This window comes from Sebastes umbrosus, chromosome 15 (assembly GCF_015220745.1).
Source record: "Sebastes umbrosus isolate fSebUmb1 chromosome 15, fSebUmb1.pri, whole genome shotgun sequence".
Taxonomy (NCBI): domain Eukaryota; kingdom Metazoa; phylum Chordata; class Actinopteri; order Perciformes; family Sebastidae; genus Sebastes; species Sebastes umbrosus.
This window is the reverse complement of record NC_051283.1, coordinates 20,324,030-20,342,621: the sequence shown is the minus strand read 5'-3', so window position 1 is coordinate 20,342,621 and position 18,592 is coordinate 20,324,030. Positions and strand designations below refer to the sequence as shown.

General features: G+C 40.5%; 1 protein-coding gene across 3 annotated transcripts in view; it reads left to right on the top strand.

Moving 5' to 3' along the window:
* LOC119502743 (CUB and sushi domain-containing protein 3-like) overlaps positions 1-18,592 on the top strand; it is a 407,722-nt gene that overhangs the window by 341,172 nt on the left and 47,958 nt on the right. For 2 of the 3 annotated variants that reach the window (XM_037793920.1, XM_037793918.1), the window contains exons 42-50: positions 373-489; positions 772-981; positions 2,435-2,623; positions 3,751-3,928; positions 8,036-8,181; positions 13,866-13,946; positions 14,690-14,803; positions 14,946-15,134; positions 15,922-16,080. In XM_037793920.1, coding sequence (XP_037649848.1) covers positions 373-489; positions 772-981; positions 2,435-2,623; positions 3,751-3,928; positions 8,036-8,181; positions 13,866-13,946; positions 14,690-14,803; positions 14,946-15,134; positions 15,922-16,080 — 1,383 coding nt within the window. The remainder of the gene's footprint in view (positions 1-372; positions 490-771; positions 982-2,434; positions 2,624-3,750; positions 3,929-8,035; positions 8,182-13,865; positions 13,947-14,689; positions 14,804-14,945; positions 15,135-15,921; positions 16,081-18,592) is intronic. The other variant, XM_037793919.1, reaches the window with a different exon arrangement.

The following is an 18,592-nucleotide window of genomic DNA, read 5'->3' as shown; positions in this document are numbered from 1 at the left end:
CAGAATGTGATTAAGCTTTTAAACTGATGCAAAGCTAAGTCAGAGTCTGTCATGAGCATGCAGAGTGTGTGCCAAAGCATCAGCATGCACCGAGGCAAACTGGAGGAAACAAGCCCCGGACACACATCTACTTGCTACAATGGTAATTTATTCAAGAAGGGTATTTATTAAAGACTCCGAATATTAATGTGTTATTCAAAATGATGCAAAGTGTCAGGTTGAAGATACTCAAAGTGTCCAGTCAGCAGCAGCAGCATCTTAAAAAAAGGAGAAGTACTCTGTGTATGTGCTGTACTCAGCGATGTGTTGCTTTCAACACTGAACCACCTTTTTTTCTCTCTTTCTACATTACGTGTGTGTGTGTGTCTACAGCCCAGTGTGGTGGGGCTATGACAGATGTAAGTGGAGTGATTCTAAGTCCTGGTTTCCCCGGCAACTACCCCAGTGGATTAGACTGCACATGGACAGTCAATTTACCTGTCGGCTTCGGTAAGAAACACTGTCAACTTTGAACCTGAGAAAGAAACGGTCTATGTGGTTCTCCCTCCGTCTGTCTGTGTATGTTTCTGTCGCCCTATTCATCCATCTATGTTATTTATTGATTCATTTATTCAATCACTCCCTCACTCAATCAGTGTCGCTGGCATTTATCCCCGTCGTTGACGAGTGGCTGCAGGTGAAGCATCTACAAATGCTTTTACCGCCGGGCCTCTCTGTCAGTCAAGCTTTGCTAATTGCTTTAAATGTCTTTCTTTTTTCTTTTTTCCTCAGGTATCCATCTCCAGTTTCTGAACTTCTCCACCGAAGCGATCCACGATTACTTAGAGATCCGCAGTGGAACGCTGGAGATGGGCACGGTCATTGACCGGTTCAGCGGCCCAGTCATCCCCAAGTCTCTGTTCAGCACCACCCACCAGACCAGCTTCTTCTTCCACAGCGACTATTCACAGAACAAACCAGGCTTCCACATCACATATCAAGGTAAATGAGGTCTGACTGTTGCCAACGTGGAAACTTGGTCGTTAGACGTACTTGCTTTACTTAAAGCTGCAGTAGGTAGAATTGGAGCAAATATGATTAAATGATCTGTGTCCTCCGGTGCTCCTAAAGGCATCTGCAAGATTTCACAGACCGGAGGAAAACAACCAATCAGAGCCGGAGCTGGAGCCTTCCTGTCTCTGAGCAGCTGTCAATCACTCGCAAACTCCGATCAAACGGTCAAACTAGGCAGCGCTGATCAAATATGGATCAATATTCTGTTACAGTAATGCCTATTTCTCACTTCAAACGTTTTCAGAAACATCTTGTAGCGTACTGTTTGGCTGTAAAATGAGAAAGTTTGTGACCCGGTTGTTGAGATCTGTTAAGGAAATGCCAAACACCGCCCACCAGCCAGAGCACAGCCAATAGGAACACTCTCTCTCTGAAATGACCTGTGATTGGCCAAAGTCTCCCGTCACGGGTTAGATTTTTTAAAGTCTGAAAACAGAGCCATGAGGAGGTGCAGAAGTTTTCTCTCAGAACACTTGAATTATAATATGTTGAAAGGTTATTATGGAATTTGTAACAAATGATGCCAGAAATATTCGGCCTACTGCCACTTTAATTACTTTATTTCTCAGGAGTGACTAACGACAAAATGATTTACTTTTTCAGACAACAATAAAAATGTCTTCTAAAGCAATCGCCAAAAAATAACAGGGTGCAAACAAGTCCAAGCCATTGTTGGATTAATTTCAGTGATGAGATGAGTGTTATATGTATTCTATTTGACACTAAAGAGGTTTTGAGCAGTGTTATGTTTATTATGACAAATCTAGCCTAAATGTGTTACGGCTGATTCCATTAATGTGCAAATTACAGGGGCTGATGAATAATACCTTTTATCTCATGACAGGGGCACCGGCAAAGTGTTTTAAAACAGGAAAAAGGAATGTGAACACGAGCAGTTGTATTATTTCCGCTGCTATTATTTCTACTAACGTTTGTCTTTCTTCAGTCATATCGCTTGTCTTTCTTCCCGTCACTCTTGTAACTTTCAGCTGTGAAAAGTCACTGTGACTAAAACGTTTAAATGGCAGACTGTCAGATTTTATTTGAGAGTATTTCGGGGACATCAAAAGAACAAGTACGTTCTTCTTTGGGGCATGATAACCTTGTCAAAAAGTTAGTAATCTTAATTTGTATCTAGAAGTCTGCAGCTGTTATTTTGTGTACCTCTCCAGCATTTCATCTGTCAGTGTTATTTGAAATGTTGGCTGCAGATTGCAGAAGGTCTTCATCTTAAACAAGAGGAATTATGAGTTAGTCTTGTCTTGTACTGACTGACTATTGGTTATTCAGTGTTACAATGGATGTATTTATACTCTCGTTCTATGAATAACTTCTAAATTGTACTATTTTCCTTCACTAATCATGGTTATTGTCTCTCAAGCCTACCAGCTGCAGAGTTGCCCAGACCCTCGGCCGTTTCGCAACGGCATCGTGATTGGCACAGATTTCAGTGTTGGGATGACGGTGTCGTTTGAATGCCTGCCCGGATATTCTCTGATCGGAGAGGCTTCACTCACATGTTTACATGGAATCAGCAGGAACTGGAATCACCCACTACCACGATGTGAAGGTAATACTGAAGCTACAGAAGGTACCTATTACCACGTCAGAATGACTGTGTTTGATGCGTTTACAGCTAGGTATGAAACTGCCCCGTGCTGTGTGAAGCGAATACAGAGTCACTTTATTTCTGTTATTTCTGCCATATATTGAATATATCACTTTCTCAGACAAACATCAGCAACATGGGAACATCATGTACCCAGATCCCAAGGGAAATTCAAATATACATGTATGCTGGTAAATTATTCTTTCACTCCAGAGGAGGAGTTTTTAGAGAGATTATGACCGTCATAAACGCACCCTCACTTGTAAATGCTTTTTTCATAGTATTTCAGCACTGATATTATCACTGTTGTGAATATTAATGTTGTTTCATATTCTTCCTTTCCTGACTCAAAGCATTATTCCATTATTAAACAGTTATCTTACTCCAAGCAATTTAACGTAGACGGTGTTTTTATTCATACCTGCCAACACTGTTCTAAAAATACGCACAGTATTTCCATGATATTTTCTACTACATTATAACCAGTTGATATTGAATTTTATGCTGAAAGCAAAATAAAAAAACAACAACTTATAAAGCAATTACAAGCATATGCAACTTGTAAGTTAACACAATAATTTAATATATTCCCTGTGAATTGAATGAATGGGAGTACCAAGGTTACAAGGTAGTATAGAATAAATCTGGAGAACATAAGAGAGGTGTCTGGCACGTCGTTATTATACATTTCCAGCGGGGAAATTATACCATTAAATGATATTATACTAACTTTATGACAAGTAACTGCACAATAATCCATTTTTATTCTTTTACTTTAGAGCACTAAGTCTCATTCGAGGCCCCTTTAATTTAGAAAACTGTAAATATTCCGTCTGATAGCTCTCAGCCGTGGTAACATCACGCCACCGATGAGCACAACCTACACTCCCGAGGAATACTTGCGAGGCAGAACTGAAATAAAACTGTAATGACAATTTATTAAAGGTATTAAGGTGTTATCCAGTGGTCATTACATTACCGATAGAGACGTGTCCTCTCTCAGCCACCCAGATAATTACTAAAGCTTCACAATGATAATACTAATTTGCTGGTATTAAAGGTGATTCTGTTAATATTCTATCTCGCAGCTCTCTGTGGTGGCAACATCACGTCATTAAATGGAACCATTTACTCTCCTGGCCACCCTGAGGAGTATCCCAACTTCCAGGACTGTGTGTGGAGCGTTCGAGTTCCTCCTGGACACGGGATTTACATCAATTTCACTGTACTGAGCACTGAGCCCATATATGACTACATTACCGTCTGGTAAGTCATATTTACTCATTTAAATGACTTGTTTTTCCACGTCTTAATTGTAACTGTTCATCCTCATCAATCTTGTCCATCGTTTCCTGCTTCATCAAGATTTATTTCACTAAGAATTGTTCCTTTTCCTTTGACCGAATAGCCTTTAATTTGTACCAGAACTACTGCTACAAACCGTCTCTCTCACACAGGATGTCATGCACTTTAACATCTTTTCAGTGCTGGCCACTAATTGGCTAAATTCCTGCAAGGGTTACTATGACTACAGACACCTCTCCTTGAATATAAAGCTTCTCTGACATAATTTCCTTCTTGTCATGTTTTATCCGTCTCTCTTTACCCATAAGTCTCTCTCCCCCATCCCTCTGCTCCTCACACTATCTCCGGGTCTCAGTCGGCCCCGTATGTAATACACAATACGTCTCTCTCTCTCCCCCTACCTGCCCAACCTTGACTTCTCTCTTCATTATTCTTCTTAAGGAGAGCAGCCATTGGCAACAGCCGACATTTTGTCAATGCAAAATGTTTAAACAGCGCTTAGATACCATGTTACATAGTTATCTGCAGGTACAAAGTGGCAGCAGAAACCATAAATAGGACGTGCAATCTATTTCTGTGGTTTGCCATGTTGCTGCCCCAAGCCTGTTTCCTATAAATAGAGGGCAGGATGCAGCATCAACAGTTTAGAAACGTCACCTGGCATACAGACACGGAGAGGCAGGGCTAGGCAGGAGAAACAGAACAACCACACTGTGAGACGTGGTTTGCTGCTGATACATTCCCTGTGTATTTTTAGAGCAACACAGACGGACCAAATGTCTGTCTTGTACTTTTGTTAGCCTGTCATGATGTAAGCTCTGTCAGCCTTCCAGATTTTCTAGGTTTGGCTGTTTCCACAGCCCGCAGGAAGCTCTTTCAAATTAGTATAACCAAAAACTCTGTTATCTGTTTAGAAAGTCAACACAATGTTCCTTTTCCTGACACGTACCTTGAGGACCCACAAGTGTCCAACACTGACTATATCAAAGAAATACTTTAATAGTGTTCTTCCTCCAGAGAACGATCGACACACCAAGAAATTGAACACTGTAAACTAAAAACAATGCCCTTATTCATACCTGAATAAATACCTGAGGTCAGTTACAATGACATCTACCACTATTTGCCCGAGTCTCTAGTTAAGTCTTGCTTACCTTTGGAAAACTTTACTTTAGGAGGTTTCTAATTTAGATGCAAATAAAAATGTAAGGGTTCCCCGCTAAATGCACCACCTATTGTCTCAGGACCCATTTATCCCCAACAGTCTCAATGTTTAGGTATGAATGTTTGGCTACAACCTTTGTCAGGTAAAGAACATACTGTGGAAGAATTATTATGCCAGTTACTTAATGTGAAACAATCTCACAATCAACAGTTGCAACTAAAGATTATCTACTACTCTATCACTTCCCTTTTCGATTAATTGATTAGTCTTGACCAGAAGTGTCTTTCTACACACTCCGAATTACTGGTTCCTAAGCCTTCAAAATTAATTGATTAATTTGTTTAGGCTATACAATTCCAGAAATTATTTTTAAATTTCAGATTGCTTGTTTTGTCCGACCAATGATCCAAAAGTCAAAGCATACTAATACACAATAATCAGAAAGCAGCAAATCCTCAAACCAGAGAATGTTTGATAAACTTTTCTTGATAATTGACTTAAATGATTAATCAGTTATCAGCTGCGACAGTGTATAGCAGTGTTGGAAATAAACTTTTTTTGTCCACCGGCCACTGTGTTGGTGGATTCCAAACTCTATCAGCCGCTCAATAGATTACCGTTGTTTTTTTGGCTGGTGAGTGAAGCAAATTTAGAAACCACTTGCATATTTTACCAGCATTTGGCTGGTGGCTGGTGCTAATTTCCAACCCTGGCGTATAGCACTGTTGGGTATCTAAACACACTTGACATTGGAGAACTGCTTCTCTTTAGCTGCACAGCTTACGTACAACAGCTTGTTTATGAAGAAAATGAAATGTTTTTTTTTTTTTTATTTGGATTATTATTTAAGATATCAACAGGATAAGGGCACGGTGAAGACCTGAACACAAGCTATATTTACAGAGCCAGCATTAGAAAAGTATACAGTTAAAACAACCAAAGAGACAACAGAACAATGGCCAAGCATCAGGGAGAAGAAAGCATAGATTTAAAAAAAAAAAAAAAAGAAGCCTATAGTGCTCAAAACAACAGTCCATTGTGGGTGCCAAGGAGCTCCTAAAAAACACATTAAAGTATGGAATATATGCAGAATATAAGCAACAAGTTCAAGTAATCTCTGCAGCATTCGTAAGTAGATTACAACATATTAAGGCTGTACACATCTATGGTCCTCCCATGGGGGTGTTAAGACTTATTTTGCTGATTAGAATCCAATATTCACAGGAAATAATCTGCTCCAAATCCACCAAAATCACTCGTTTCACACAAACTTCCTGCAGTTATTGCGCTCACTATTTGAGTAAATTATACAATTTATCAGTTGGTCTGTACTGTTAGTGTTATATATAATATATAATGTCATAAAATGATGTCGCTTAGCCAGGGGTCATCAGTTTACCCAATGATAGAAAAGGGGTCCCTTAAGAAAAAAAGGTTTGGAGCCACATATGTCTTTACTGTATGGATGTAGCTCATAACTACAATATGCAGCCTGCCTTTCCCTCACCACAGCACTGTTGAGCCATGTGCCGTCTACCCACAGCCGATTCTGTGAATTCAAGGAATTGGTCGCACAGTGTGATCCTGACCCTGCTGTCAGGTGGAAAAGTGGACAAAGAAAAAGCACACAAACACACTCACAAAAAAAAAAAGCCCACAATCTCAGTCACAGCCACAAAGTTGGCTCCCCGTGGAGAGCACAGTGTCAGTGGTAAAGGTGTGATTTTCACAGCGGTCTTCTCAGTCCAGAGCCAGCCAACCTGACAGTCAGTTAGTCTGCTAATTGGTCTCATACTGGGAGGCGTACTACAGGATTTCATCGTACCGATTATCATATATGTCACAGACGTTACCTCGTGCTACCTCAAAACGCTGAACGCCTTCTCCGTGCTCTGTATGTTGCCACGATGTGCTCATAAGTGTTGTGTTAGCGTCAGCAATAACGAGCAGTGGAAAGCAATGAATGAAACCACTGTGACTCTAAAACACTCCATGTGAATCAGAGCAGGGGATGATTCCTTACATAACCTGACAGGTATAATTGGCCTCATCCAAAAACACTTAACAGCAGGAAATAATCAGCCCATTTAACTTCATGATGATACTTTTTAATCACTGATAATGAGCCGGCTATTGGTTAGTTCCAGTCTGACAGCTGGTGGGTCGGTCATTAAAGGTGAAATATGCTCGCGACGTTGCACAGAGAGGCTGACCTGCCAGTTGACGGATATCTTCCTGTCGGCCTTCTGTGGTAATTGTGTAACTTTTCATGAATGCCAGGCTGATATTAGTGGCAAAACTAGAGCCAAGTTTACAACGGGACTGGCATTTGTTATTCTTATGATCTGACGACAGCCCAATCAATATTTATGAATTTGTGCGTCCCAAAGCAAGAATAAGAGAGCCAGGGCTTTGAATTGTGTTGTTATCAGGAGACAAAAGGGAGCTGCTCTTTTGTAAGTGAAGTGGAATCTGAGTTTGTGAAGGTTTTATGTCTAAATGAGCTTTGTGACATTGTTGTTTTGGATTGTTTCGAGAGGGATGATGAGGCCATACCCATGCACAATCACTCCGGGCGCCGGCACTTTGTCACACGATGTCCGACGACTCCATTCGCAGTCAATGGAGCAGCTCCAGGTTTTGCCTCATGAATAACGTCAAGTCTCGTCTATCTTTGTTTGTAGCCTCGGAGAAACCATTTCCCGATCACAAATAGCCTTTTAACTGTCAGAGATGACGGCAATAACTTATTCAAATTATCTTTTAGGTTGACTTTTCTCTCCCATTGTTCCATAAAGAAAGATCACGTCCATTCGTTTACGGGTCTTTAGTCTCTGAGTACCCCCTGAGTAACACAAGTATTCTGTATGCGTGTGTGTGTTTCTCTCTTTGTTTCTTCGCAGGGATGGTCCAGACCAATCATCTCCTCAGATTGGCCAGTTTAGCGGGAACACCGCTTTAGAGTCCGTCTACTCGACTTCCAACATCATCCTCATCAAATTCCACTCTGACTTCTCCGGAGCCGGCTTCTTTGTCTTGAGCTACCATGGTGAGACAGTAACGACATTATCAGTTTTGTCTCAGAGCTAGCGATGGAAACATTTGATTGAGTTTGTTCGGTTATTCTCATTAACTTTCTCTGCAGTAGGCTGTGTTGTCCTGAGGTATAGTGAAACTATAATGCTATCATTAGTTGCAGCTGCAGTGATGGCATCGATCTGTTTGTTGTTGTGTTAGACTCTCTTCAACTTCATCATCATTACGTTCCACTCAGACCTGCTTCCTTTGACTCATTCTGACTCATGAAGTTTGGTCTTCCACCGGAACTTTTCGCTCTCTGACTGAAGCCAGCGTCTCTGTCACAGCCAATCACAGTAATAGAACATTAGTTAGAGTGGTGCTATTAATAGTTTTCATTGTCATGGCTACTCTAGAAAGGTCCTCTGTAGAGTTATTGAACACTTAAACATTTTATCAACATTTCATGGCTTTTATCAATATGATTTAATCTTTGAGTGTACTTACGCGTTATTTTAATGCCAATACTCCTGCTATGTGTATATGCAGTTACTTTAAATTATAGCAATTGGGCTTACAAATGAGTTACAGATTTTGTTTTGTGAATTGATTCAGTATTGAGGCAGAGCGCTATGGGCGGCAGCTGCTCACAGGCTGCAATATGGTGCTTTTGGGGCAAGCAGGCACCGTCATTTACGTCCATTAAAAGTGTCTCACATTATGGAAAGAGTCTCGCTCAAGGAGAAGTCTTGTTTTTGGAATCTTGCGAGGTGACGTGTTGCTGGAAGGCAATTCCACAATTTCATTTAGCAGACGCTTTTGTCTAAAGCGACGTACATCTGAGAGTTCGTACAACACAAGCAAGGATCTAGATAGGAGGGAACAACGTGAGTAAGTGCCAACAACAGCTTCAAGTCCGATCAGACACTGGTGCTGACAGGCAGTGCACAGAGGCAAAGCATAGGGTGTATAGAAACAAAAAAAAAATTCTGTCATCATCATTAATACAAAAGAGAATGGTGGAATAGTTGAATACATCTACTACAGTAAATCCTTCAGACGGGTGGTCAATGTAAGGTAAGAAACATATTACCATTGCCATATGCGATATATAAATGTTGCTGTTGTTGGAAGGAAAAGTAGATTAGCACAAAGAAAACAACAGTTGCAAAAGTCTGATTAACCAAAAGCTTAGACAATGAACTGCTAAATAGCTGAAGCTTATACAGCAAATGCACTACACTGTAAGTGAGCAGAGGATTCGATCTTTGTTCGTTAGCAACTTCTTTGCATCCGGCACTTTCTTTTTCTTGTGGCAGAGTGCAGTAGTTGTCTATTGTTGAAGGGAAAGCGGCATTGCACAAAGTTGGTTTGAAAAAAACAGCTAAAAAGTAACTTCGACTGAAGAGTTCATTAATCTTTCAATTTAACTTGTGTGTGAACATGAATCTTGTCTTGTCACCATTGTTTACCTCCAGTTCCAATTTCCTTTGTTCTAAAGCGTTGCTATCAGATTAAAAGAAAAATACTTTAATAGCTTTAACTTTCAACCACACAAGAAAAACACTTCACAATCTAAAGAAAAACAAACTTTTTGATATTCTGATTTCTCTCAAATCCTTTTGTTTTAGTTGGTACTGTTGTCGTGCAACTAATTCATCATCAAAAAGAAAAAGTAAACCTGTAATTTGTTCAACAAAACAATTAAACTCATAAGAATGAGGAGATTTTCATGAAACGATGGTTTGTGCATTAATAAGTCTCTCTTTTCACAATAGTCTGAGTTTTTCAGGTTGCCGTCGTACACACACATATACACACACACACACACACACACACACAGTCATCTTCCCTCCACAGCGTTGTGGAGATTGTATTTTTGCTGGTCCTGTGCTGCTCTTTCTCCATGTCAAAACTGTCTATGCCATTCAGTTTTTCATTTCATTTCAATCTTTTTGCTGCAGTCCTTCAGTGCACTTCGATTTCCCTTTTGTTTCTAAACCGCAGTTTAAGATGGAAACCCTCCCCAATCGTCTTTTTTTTCTCGTTTCGCCTGTCTGCCTGCAAACATCAATCTTCAGACACTTTGACCTCTGTCCATTTTGTCCGTCTCCATCTATCTACTGTCATGTGACAACATTTAACTCCGTGACCCAAGCGGCAACCTCCGGTGCTGAGAAATGAGGCCAATGCGGAAGTGCCAAAAGCAACAGTTCTTTGAATGGTCACTTGAGGCTGGCTCCAAAATCCCCAAAGACCCCCATGTTAAAATGCCCAACTTTACAGCAGCAATAAACATGTTTACAGCATGGAACAAAACGGCAAATTTTCCTGTTCCAGACGACTGTACGGGTGATGAATCTTTATATAACTCACCCGTTTAAATTATATGAAGGCTTAAAGTTAGGCATAATTAGGGGCGTGGACACTGTGACCCACAGTGACCGGTGGGTGCAGTACCAGGTCGCTAGCTGCTAGCTGTCTGCTCTGCTGCGTCACTCAGTCCCACCTCAGCTCCACCGACGATCCACATCTTTGCGACGGCCAGAGCCACCCACTTTAGGGGCCGATCACATCGAGACGCATCGCTACAGGCGCAGCGGCTTCAAAACGCCCCGTAGAAAAAGGCGTCAGGCAAACCATCGCCTGTGGAGCGGGTCTGGAAGGAAGGAAAAGTTAAAGTAGTAAAGTCCGCCTCTTCCTTGATTTGATTGGCTGAATATCACACTTGATCAAGTGTGACATTGAAGAGCGGTGCGACTCCGCACCTGGCGTTGAAAAGTTGAGAATATTTTAACTTTTATGAGAAGACTTTTAAGAGTTATGAGAAGAACTGCTAGAAAAACGCGACACAAGGAAAACAATGGTTTTGCGGGCGGCGCGTCTCAGTGTGATCGTGGCCTTAAAGTTCAGTTATACTTTCCCCAAGGATGGCTGCGCGGACATGAGCTGACGTGACAGGAAGAGTTTGAATCTCAATGCGGATTTCTCCTCGTGGTAAACAGATATTCTCAAAGTCCTCGTTGTTTGAAAAATTTGGATGTGCTCGGACGGGCAAAAACCTACCGCTTGGAACCGCCGCGAAGGGGCGTGTCTGATGGTGTGACGTCACTTTGGCCATGCAGACACGCGTGACCCTCGGGTTGTATGTTTTACATTTAGATATACTGTAGTGTTCCTCGATTACAGTAAGTGTACCGTCTAATGTTTACAGTAATGTGGAAATATCATAAAGTTAATACCATAATGTTTTTACTTTAACTAAAAGATAACAGAGAAGATAGTTTCAGATGAACCTCGTGTCTTGACAGCCATCATGATGCATTATCATCAAACTGAAAAGAATGAGTGAAAGCTTCTACTTTGGCAGTGCGAGGTTTTCACCACTCAGTAAAGAAACGCTGCTTACATTCCTCATCGTCGTCAAAAAAGTTCCTGAAAAGCTGCATTTTTTTAGATGAAGGTTTAATTTGACAGAATGACTTCTAATGAGTTTAACTTCCTTCCCTCTTTTTACCCTTCACCACACATCCAGTCATGTATGTGTACATCTCTCCCGCCCTCTCCCATATTCTTCTCAGAAGTTTTTCTGTTCATTACTCTTTAGTGAAAACATGTCAAGTTGTTTCTTTCTTGAGCAGGCTTTCCTTTTTCAGACAGATGTCACGTTGTTAATGAATTTCTGTTGGCGGGTTTTTAACTGTCAGCTGTCACACTCACACAGGAACAGTAGCATCTGATGGATTCAAGTTTATCTTCAATTTCTGCTTTATTGGAGGATGCACAGCAGAGAGTGACAGGGGATGATGGATAAGAGGGAGAGGGGATGACATGCATGGCAGTGGTTGTGAGCATTATTTTGCCACTTCTGTTGTATTAGACAGTATAACACGAAAACGAGAAAGACATGGGAGAGTGAGAGGTAGGTAACCACAATGTGAGCGAGAAGGACGCCCTATTTGATAGTACTGAGATGACGTCAATTCTTCGTTAATGAATACGAGAAGAATAGGCACCATTCTTGATAGAATTTCTTCTTACAATAAGGGTCACAGTTTCAGCATTTCTTCTTCAGCGTCCTTCAGTGACTGAAATTCAGAATGTCACAGTTTGCATCTGAGACAGCTGCTAAAGGTGCAGTTTTTGATTTGAAATGCCAAATCAACCCCAAACAAAGCATCAGTTCACCGTTTGGGGATGTTTATCTATGTCATTGTCCTACTAAATATTTATTTATATCTGGGTCAAGGTTCTGAATGCCAGGGCCTCCCTCCATGCAGAGACCATGAGGACCATGCGGTGGTGGATAATGTTGTCATGGACGTGAGACTGAGAAAGCCAATGTGACATGAATGTGGAAGTAGCTATAAAAAATGGTCTTGGAGCTTAGCGAGATCAATGACTGCTCACAGAGATCCTCTCCTCTCACGCACAGAAGCATAGACATAGCTGCACATGCACACACTCAGACATGCGCACACGCAGACCACAGGGCTTTGATATGCATGAGAGCAGCAGATACTATTGGCAGGTCTCATTTTCATAGTCAATTTCATCCTGACTTATAGCCCTCAGCCCTTTCTCTCCCTCTCTCCCCGAGTCCTCCCTTCTCTCTGTCTCTGTCTGTCTGTATTCTCTCTCTCTCTCTCTCTCTCTCTCTCTCTGTTAGTGAGTGATCTATGGTCATGCAGTAATATTGATTACAGGCCCCACCTCAGTAGCTGTGAAGTCAGTTCCTTTTTATGATTTAAGGCAGTGCTGTGTATCTGCCCTGAATCTGTGTAGTCGGCCTGTTTTTGATTCCATGCTTTGCTGGCCTGACCATCTGTACTTAAAGAGTGAAGTTAAACTGAAACAAGCAAGATTAAATAAAAGAGACAGAAAACAGGTTGAGTCTAGGGCTGTATTGGCAAGAATCTGGCGATACGATACGTATCATGATACATAGCGATTCAATATATTGCGATATATATTGCGATACTGTAATGAAGACGGTATATTACGCTTTTTAAAATGTAATTTTAGGAAAACTGTCATAGTATAAAAAATACATCAACATATGCATATAATCTGAGTCAAAACAGTTTACTTTATTATGCAATCAGAACAGTGGGATCTGCATTTGCATTTATCACAGTCCCTGTAAACATCCAACATCATAGCACTACCTTTTTGTGCAATCTGAGCTACTGTCTGCCATCAATTTCTGCATGTAAACTATTTATTAAAAATCAATATTGTTTTTTGAGAATCGATAGTATCACAAAACGTAATGTCGCGTTACTCAAGTGTTCCGATATTTTCTTACACCCCTAGTTGAGTCACTGTTTGGTTTTCTGAAAGATTTCTCCCTCTCAGGGTCAGTTGTTACAGGCACAGACAACTGGACGCTTACACATTAGTGCAGGTAAAATTCACGGTAAAAAAAGTGACTTCTTGCCAGTTTTAAAACATTGGAAAGTCTTGTTTTTCCTTTCTTACCGAGCTATGGTTTAAGGTCACATTTCCTCTCATACATCCTTATAGACCTTTTCAAACTTGACAACATAAACATCTGAAATGGGCCCCTTTGTATTTCCAGTTGCAATGTTTGTTAATGCAATAACTGAGGAAGCTTTGACAAAAGCCGTTGCCCCAGCAATGGCAATGAAAAGGTGTATATAATATTCTTCTCTTTGTCCTCTCTCCTCTCCTCTGCTGTGTCTGTTCTCTTAGCCTACCAATTAAGGGTTTGCCAGCCTCCTCCGGAAGTGACCAACGCTGACATGTTGATGGAGGACGGCGAGTTGGAGATAGGTGAGTTGTCTGTCTGCCTGCGATGCCTCTAAATACGTCAATTTGATGGAGGAAGCAAACCTGAGACTTTCCAGTTCCTAATATGAGGACAAATAGCATCTTCCTGTAAAAGGATGTCATACTTTTAAACATCTGACACTCATTTACACTCAATCTTGTCAGCACGGATAATGACACAGTGTACATAGTGGTGGATGAAGTATTCAAATCCTTTACTTAAATAAAAGTAGCAACACAGGCAACAGAAATACTCCATTCCAGATAAAAGTCCTGCACTGAAAATGTTACTCAAGGTAAAGTGCATAAAGTACTTAAAGTATCACACAACTAAAAGCAGCAAAATGACCACTGTGAGTGGTATATGATTATATATTATAATATTGCTGAAACATTATAATATGTAAGTATGATTTTACTGTCACAAGTAAGGGGGGCTTTATCATCTTTATAAGATGATCATATGTTTTTATGTAAATCCTTAATTTGTAAAATAACTGTTTACTAGAATAGCTGTCAAATGAATGAATGTAGTGGAGTAGAAGTATTAAGTGGAGTGAAATAGAAAAACTCAAATTTAAGTGCAAGTACCTCAAATTTCTACCGAAGTGCAGCACATGAGTAAATGTATGTACATGTCACCACTGACTGTATACTGTTGGAGAAATCAACAATGATGTTTCCTTCTCTCTGCCTCAGCATTGCTTTCTAAACACTCATAATTCACACCCATTTTGTGCATTCAGGCGACATCATCAGGTACAGATGCCATCCGGGATTCTCATTAGTTGGCAGTGAGATTCTAACATGTCGCCTCGGAGAAAGACTACAGATGGATGCACCACCTCCAACATGCCAAGGTGGGTGTGTGTCAATACAACAGCACAAGTGTTTCTGATTCATATTTCAAATAATTTCTGTTGACAACATTAAAAATGACAAAAATAGCGCATATACTCATGTAACATCACTATTTCTTTTCCCTTTATTTTCTCTCTGTAGTCCAATGCCCTGCGCATGATGTGCGATACGACTCGTCAGGTGTCATCCTGAGCCCCGGGTGGCCAGAGAGCTACCCTAACCTCCAAATGTGTTCATGGAGCGTCACAGTAGAAAAAGGATACAATGTCACCATTACCTTTGAAAGTTTCCACACTGAGAGAGAGTTTGACGTGTTGGAGATTTTTGATGGTAAAAAAAACACACACTCAAAAGCACACATACTGCAACCATGTCTCCCACAACATTACGCTCCCACACAACTTAACTGCTTTTTCAAATACGTTTAGAGGGAAATGCATTTTCTCCCAGATTACAGTCACATTTTTTACCAGATAATAAATTGAAAGAAAACAAAATACAAAAAGTGCAGCAACACTACTTCGTTAGGTTTAGGCAAGAAAACTACTGGATCAGTTTTAGTAATGAAAACATTATGTTTTGGCTTAAATTACTGTGTTTCACATGGGACACGTCCGGTGTTTGTCTGACCCATCCACCATCCCCCCCGCTCGTCTGTAGTAGACTTTCTCGCTTGTTATACTTATTAACTTTCATTAATGGCCGCGCGATATACTCCCCCTGCTCTGCGTGTCGCTCGTCGTACTGCATCACTTGCTGCGGCCTTCAAACATATTTGTGATACGTAAACGTCAAATGTAATCTGCGACAAAATACGTTTCCTTACAAACTGAGAATGTTTATTTGGGGAACGTTATTTTTAGGAGACAGGGCTGCACACTGACATACAGTATAGTAAGAATTCAGCTAAGAAGTACAGTATTTGTTAGAACCACATGTGAGAACACTCACACACACATGGTCACACACTCTTTCTCAGTAAACAGTAAAGCTGTTAAGATGATCACCATGGGAAAACTGGACATACAGTTACAAATAGAGCAAATCACAGTTTATTTGTAATGTCTCATTCGCTCTCTTTGTCTCTCTCCTCTCACTTTGTCTTGATCTCTCTCAGGTGCGACAGCCAACAGTCCCACTCTGGGGACGCTGAGCGGTGACCTGCCAGCACCCTTTAACCTCACAACCTCTGGTCACCAGTTCCTGGTCCGCTGGTCCTCAGACCATGGCACAAACAAGAAAGGCTTCAAAATTCGCTATGTTGGTGAGTACCAAAGTATGTATCCCAACTTTATTTTACTACTACTTTATACCGTCATAATGCATGGACAATAAAAGGACAGAGACAGACAGAAAGACATTCTGAGTGAAAGAGCACTTGGAGGAGTTGTACGACCTCCAAGTTTCTCTATTTGAAGAGAAAAGAGTAATTTTTGAGAACAGGGAATCTTACACGTGCAATTTGTTTCTTATATCTTACTTTTCTACGTCTGTCTGTCTCCTAAAACAGTTTACCGAATTGCATTATGGTTCACTTTTGTTCGTTCAAGGAAAGCTTGATGAGCCCAGATGCTGTTTCAAAGCAATCTTTCCATTTAGACAGTCTTGCTCCTGCTAAGTATAACTTCACACTGTTGGGCATTAAGCACCTTCACTTGGATAATGAGGCTTGAGTGCTTTATTCAAGGGCAATTTTTGACATTTAAGGGGGAGGAGACAGTATTACCTGTTCGGTTTGCTTTATTCACTTCATGCTGTCTGGTCAGGAGGCTGCTTCTTTAACCTTTAAAACACCACTGTTCTGTATGATGAATTATACGCTGAATAATAACAGAGAAGCCTCCCAGGACTTTCGCACCCGTTAACCTTCTTTGGTAGCCGTGATTAATGTGAGCAACTGCAGGGATTGTTAAGCATATGTTGTAAGCCTACTAATATCATGGTTCGACTTCATTATCGTTTTGTTTCTTTCACTTGCACAACCAGGCCAGTATATGACAACGTCCTCCCGCCGTCACCACTGTGAGAAAACAAAATGTGCTCAGCTCAAGTGAACTGTCACCGTTTTTTTCCTTATTAAGGAATACCAACTTATTTTGTTTTAAGAAGAAACTTTGTCATTATAACAAGATAAGCTGGTATCTCATTATATAAAGCCCTTGTGTGATTGAAGCAGCAGTTTAGTGCCATCAATCGTAAAACTACTATAAGGGGGAAAGAGCCTGGACTGGATCTAATGAGAGAGCTTTGCCTACAGTACATGCCGGTTCGGTGATACCAGCCCTTTTAGAATTAAGTTGTGTCAGAGAGCTTTAATTAGAAATCACTGACAAACTATACAAACCATTGCCGGCACTGATTGTGTGTTCCCGACGCAAGGAAAACACAGTAAAAGGAACTCTTAAAGGTAGAGTCTGCGATTCTGGAGAAAGATTCTCTTTATACATTGATGGCTTTTCACTCTAGCTTTAAAACTGAGCCCGCTACAGCCAACCAAAAATCACAAGTTGCGTTAATGTGTTAAAGAAATTGATGCCGTTAAAACGAATTTGCGTTCACGCGTTATTATCGCATTAACCTTGACAGCCCCACTAAAAGTGTATTGTATTAGAATCGCTGGCTGCTCCTTTAAGTGGTGCTTGTTCATTTTCAAAAACCTACCATACAGATGATACTGGGCCAGTGACAGTCCAGAGGGACATTAAAACAGGCTTATCACTCATAAATATGGGCAGTTAAGAACTTATTTTTGGGCCCTTGTCCAGTTTGAAGAGTTACAGAGCAGGCAACTTGCCTAAGTCAGCATCTAACTGGACCAAGGCCTGGGTAATCTTTATATGTTACGACTGAGGAACATAATGAAACTGCTGCTGTTAACTTCTTATATGAGATATTAACAACATTGTATAAGGACTTTTATCTTCTACCACAGATACAGAGACAGAGAGAGAATAATCCAATACAAAAATGACGTAACTTGTTGCAAAGTTGCAGCAGGATTCCCTTTTGTTTTGTCCGCAGCTGCCAATAAAGTCTGGAGTAAAGCATTAATGTTTCTTGGTATAAGAATATTTCATAAAATTGCATATAGCCATTGATTTGTGGGCAGTGTGTCCGGCAATGTCTGACATCTACTGTAACTCTACTCATTGATTGTTTGATCAAAAAGCTCTGCTGGGAGAGACTTATTATTCATTTTATTTAGCATTCACACAGCATGTCGGATAGATCCTAATTGGCTGGAACACTTGCTGGAAAGATATAATTACTGTTATGAATGTGGTCATTAATAATTCTGGGTTTAGTTTTGCCCAACAAGTTTTTTTGAGATATTGTAGTTGGAGCGATGACATCCTACTCCATCTCTAATAGCGCTGTTTAAAAATGCACAATCAAAGCCATAATTGTGATCAGTCAAAATTAAAATTTACTCACAAATGAGATACATTTGCCATTAGTTCATTTTGGCTGGGCCTCCTATTGTGTCATAAATACAACGGTGACTCATAGTAATGGAAGTTTTAGGAAATTATGGCAGCCTTTTATGCCAGAAACACTAAAACCTTGCTAATACGTTTTTGAATACAGTATCGGTAATGGTTATAATATTATACACCTGCATGCAGACATACATTATGTGTTAATCACAGCATTGATGTGAAGGCACAAACAGTTGTTTTCCTGGTCTGCTAGATTAAGTCACGACTATTGTACAGTAATATGGCATGGTAATAGAATAGCACTGTATAGCAGTAGTAAAAAATAGCAGTATCACTTTCTATGATGCC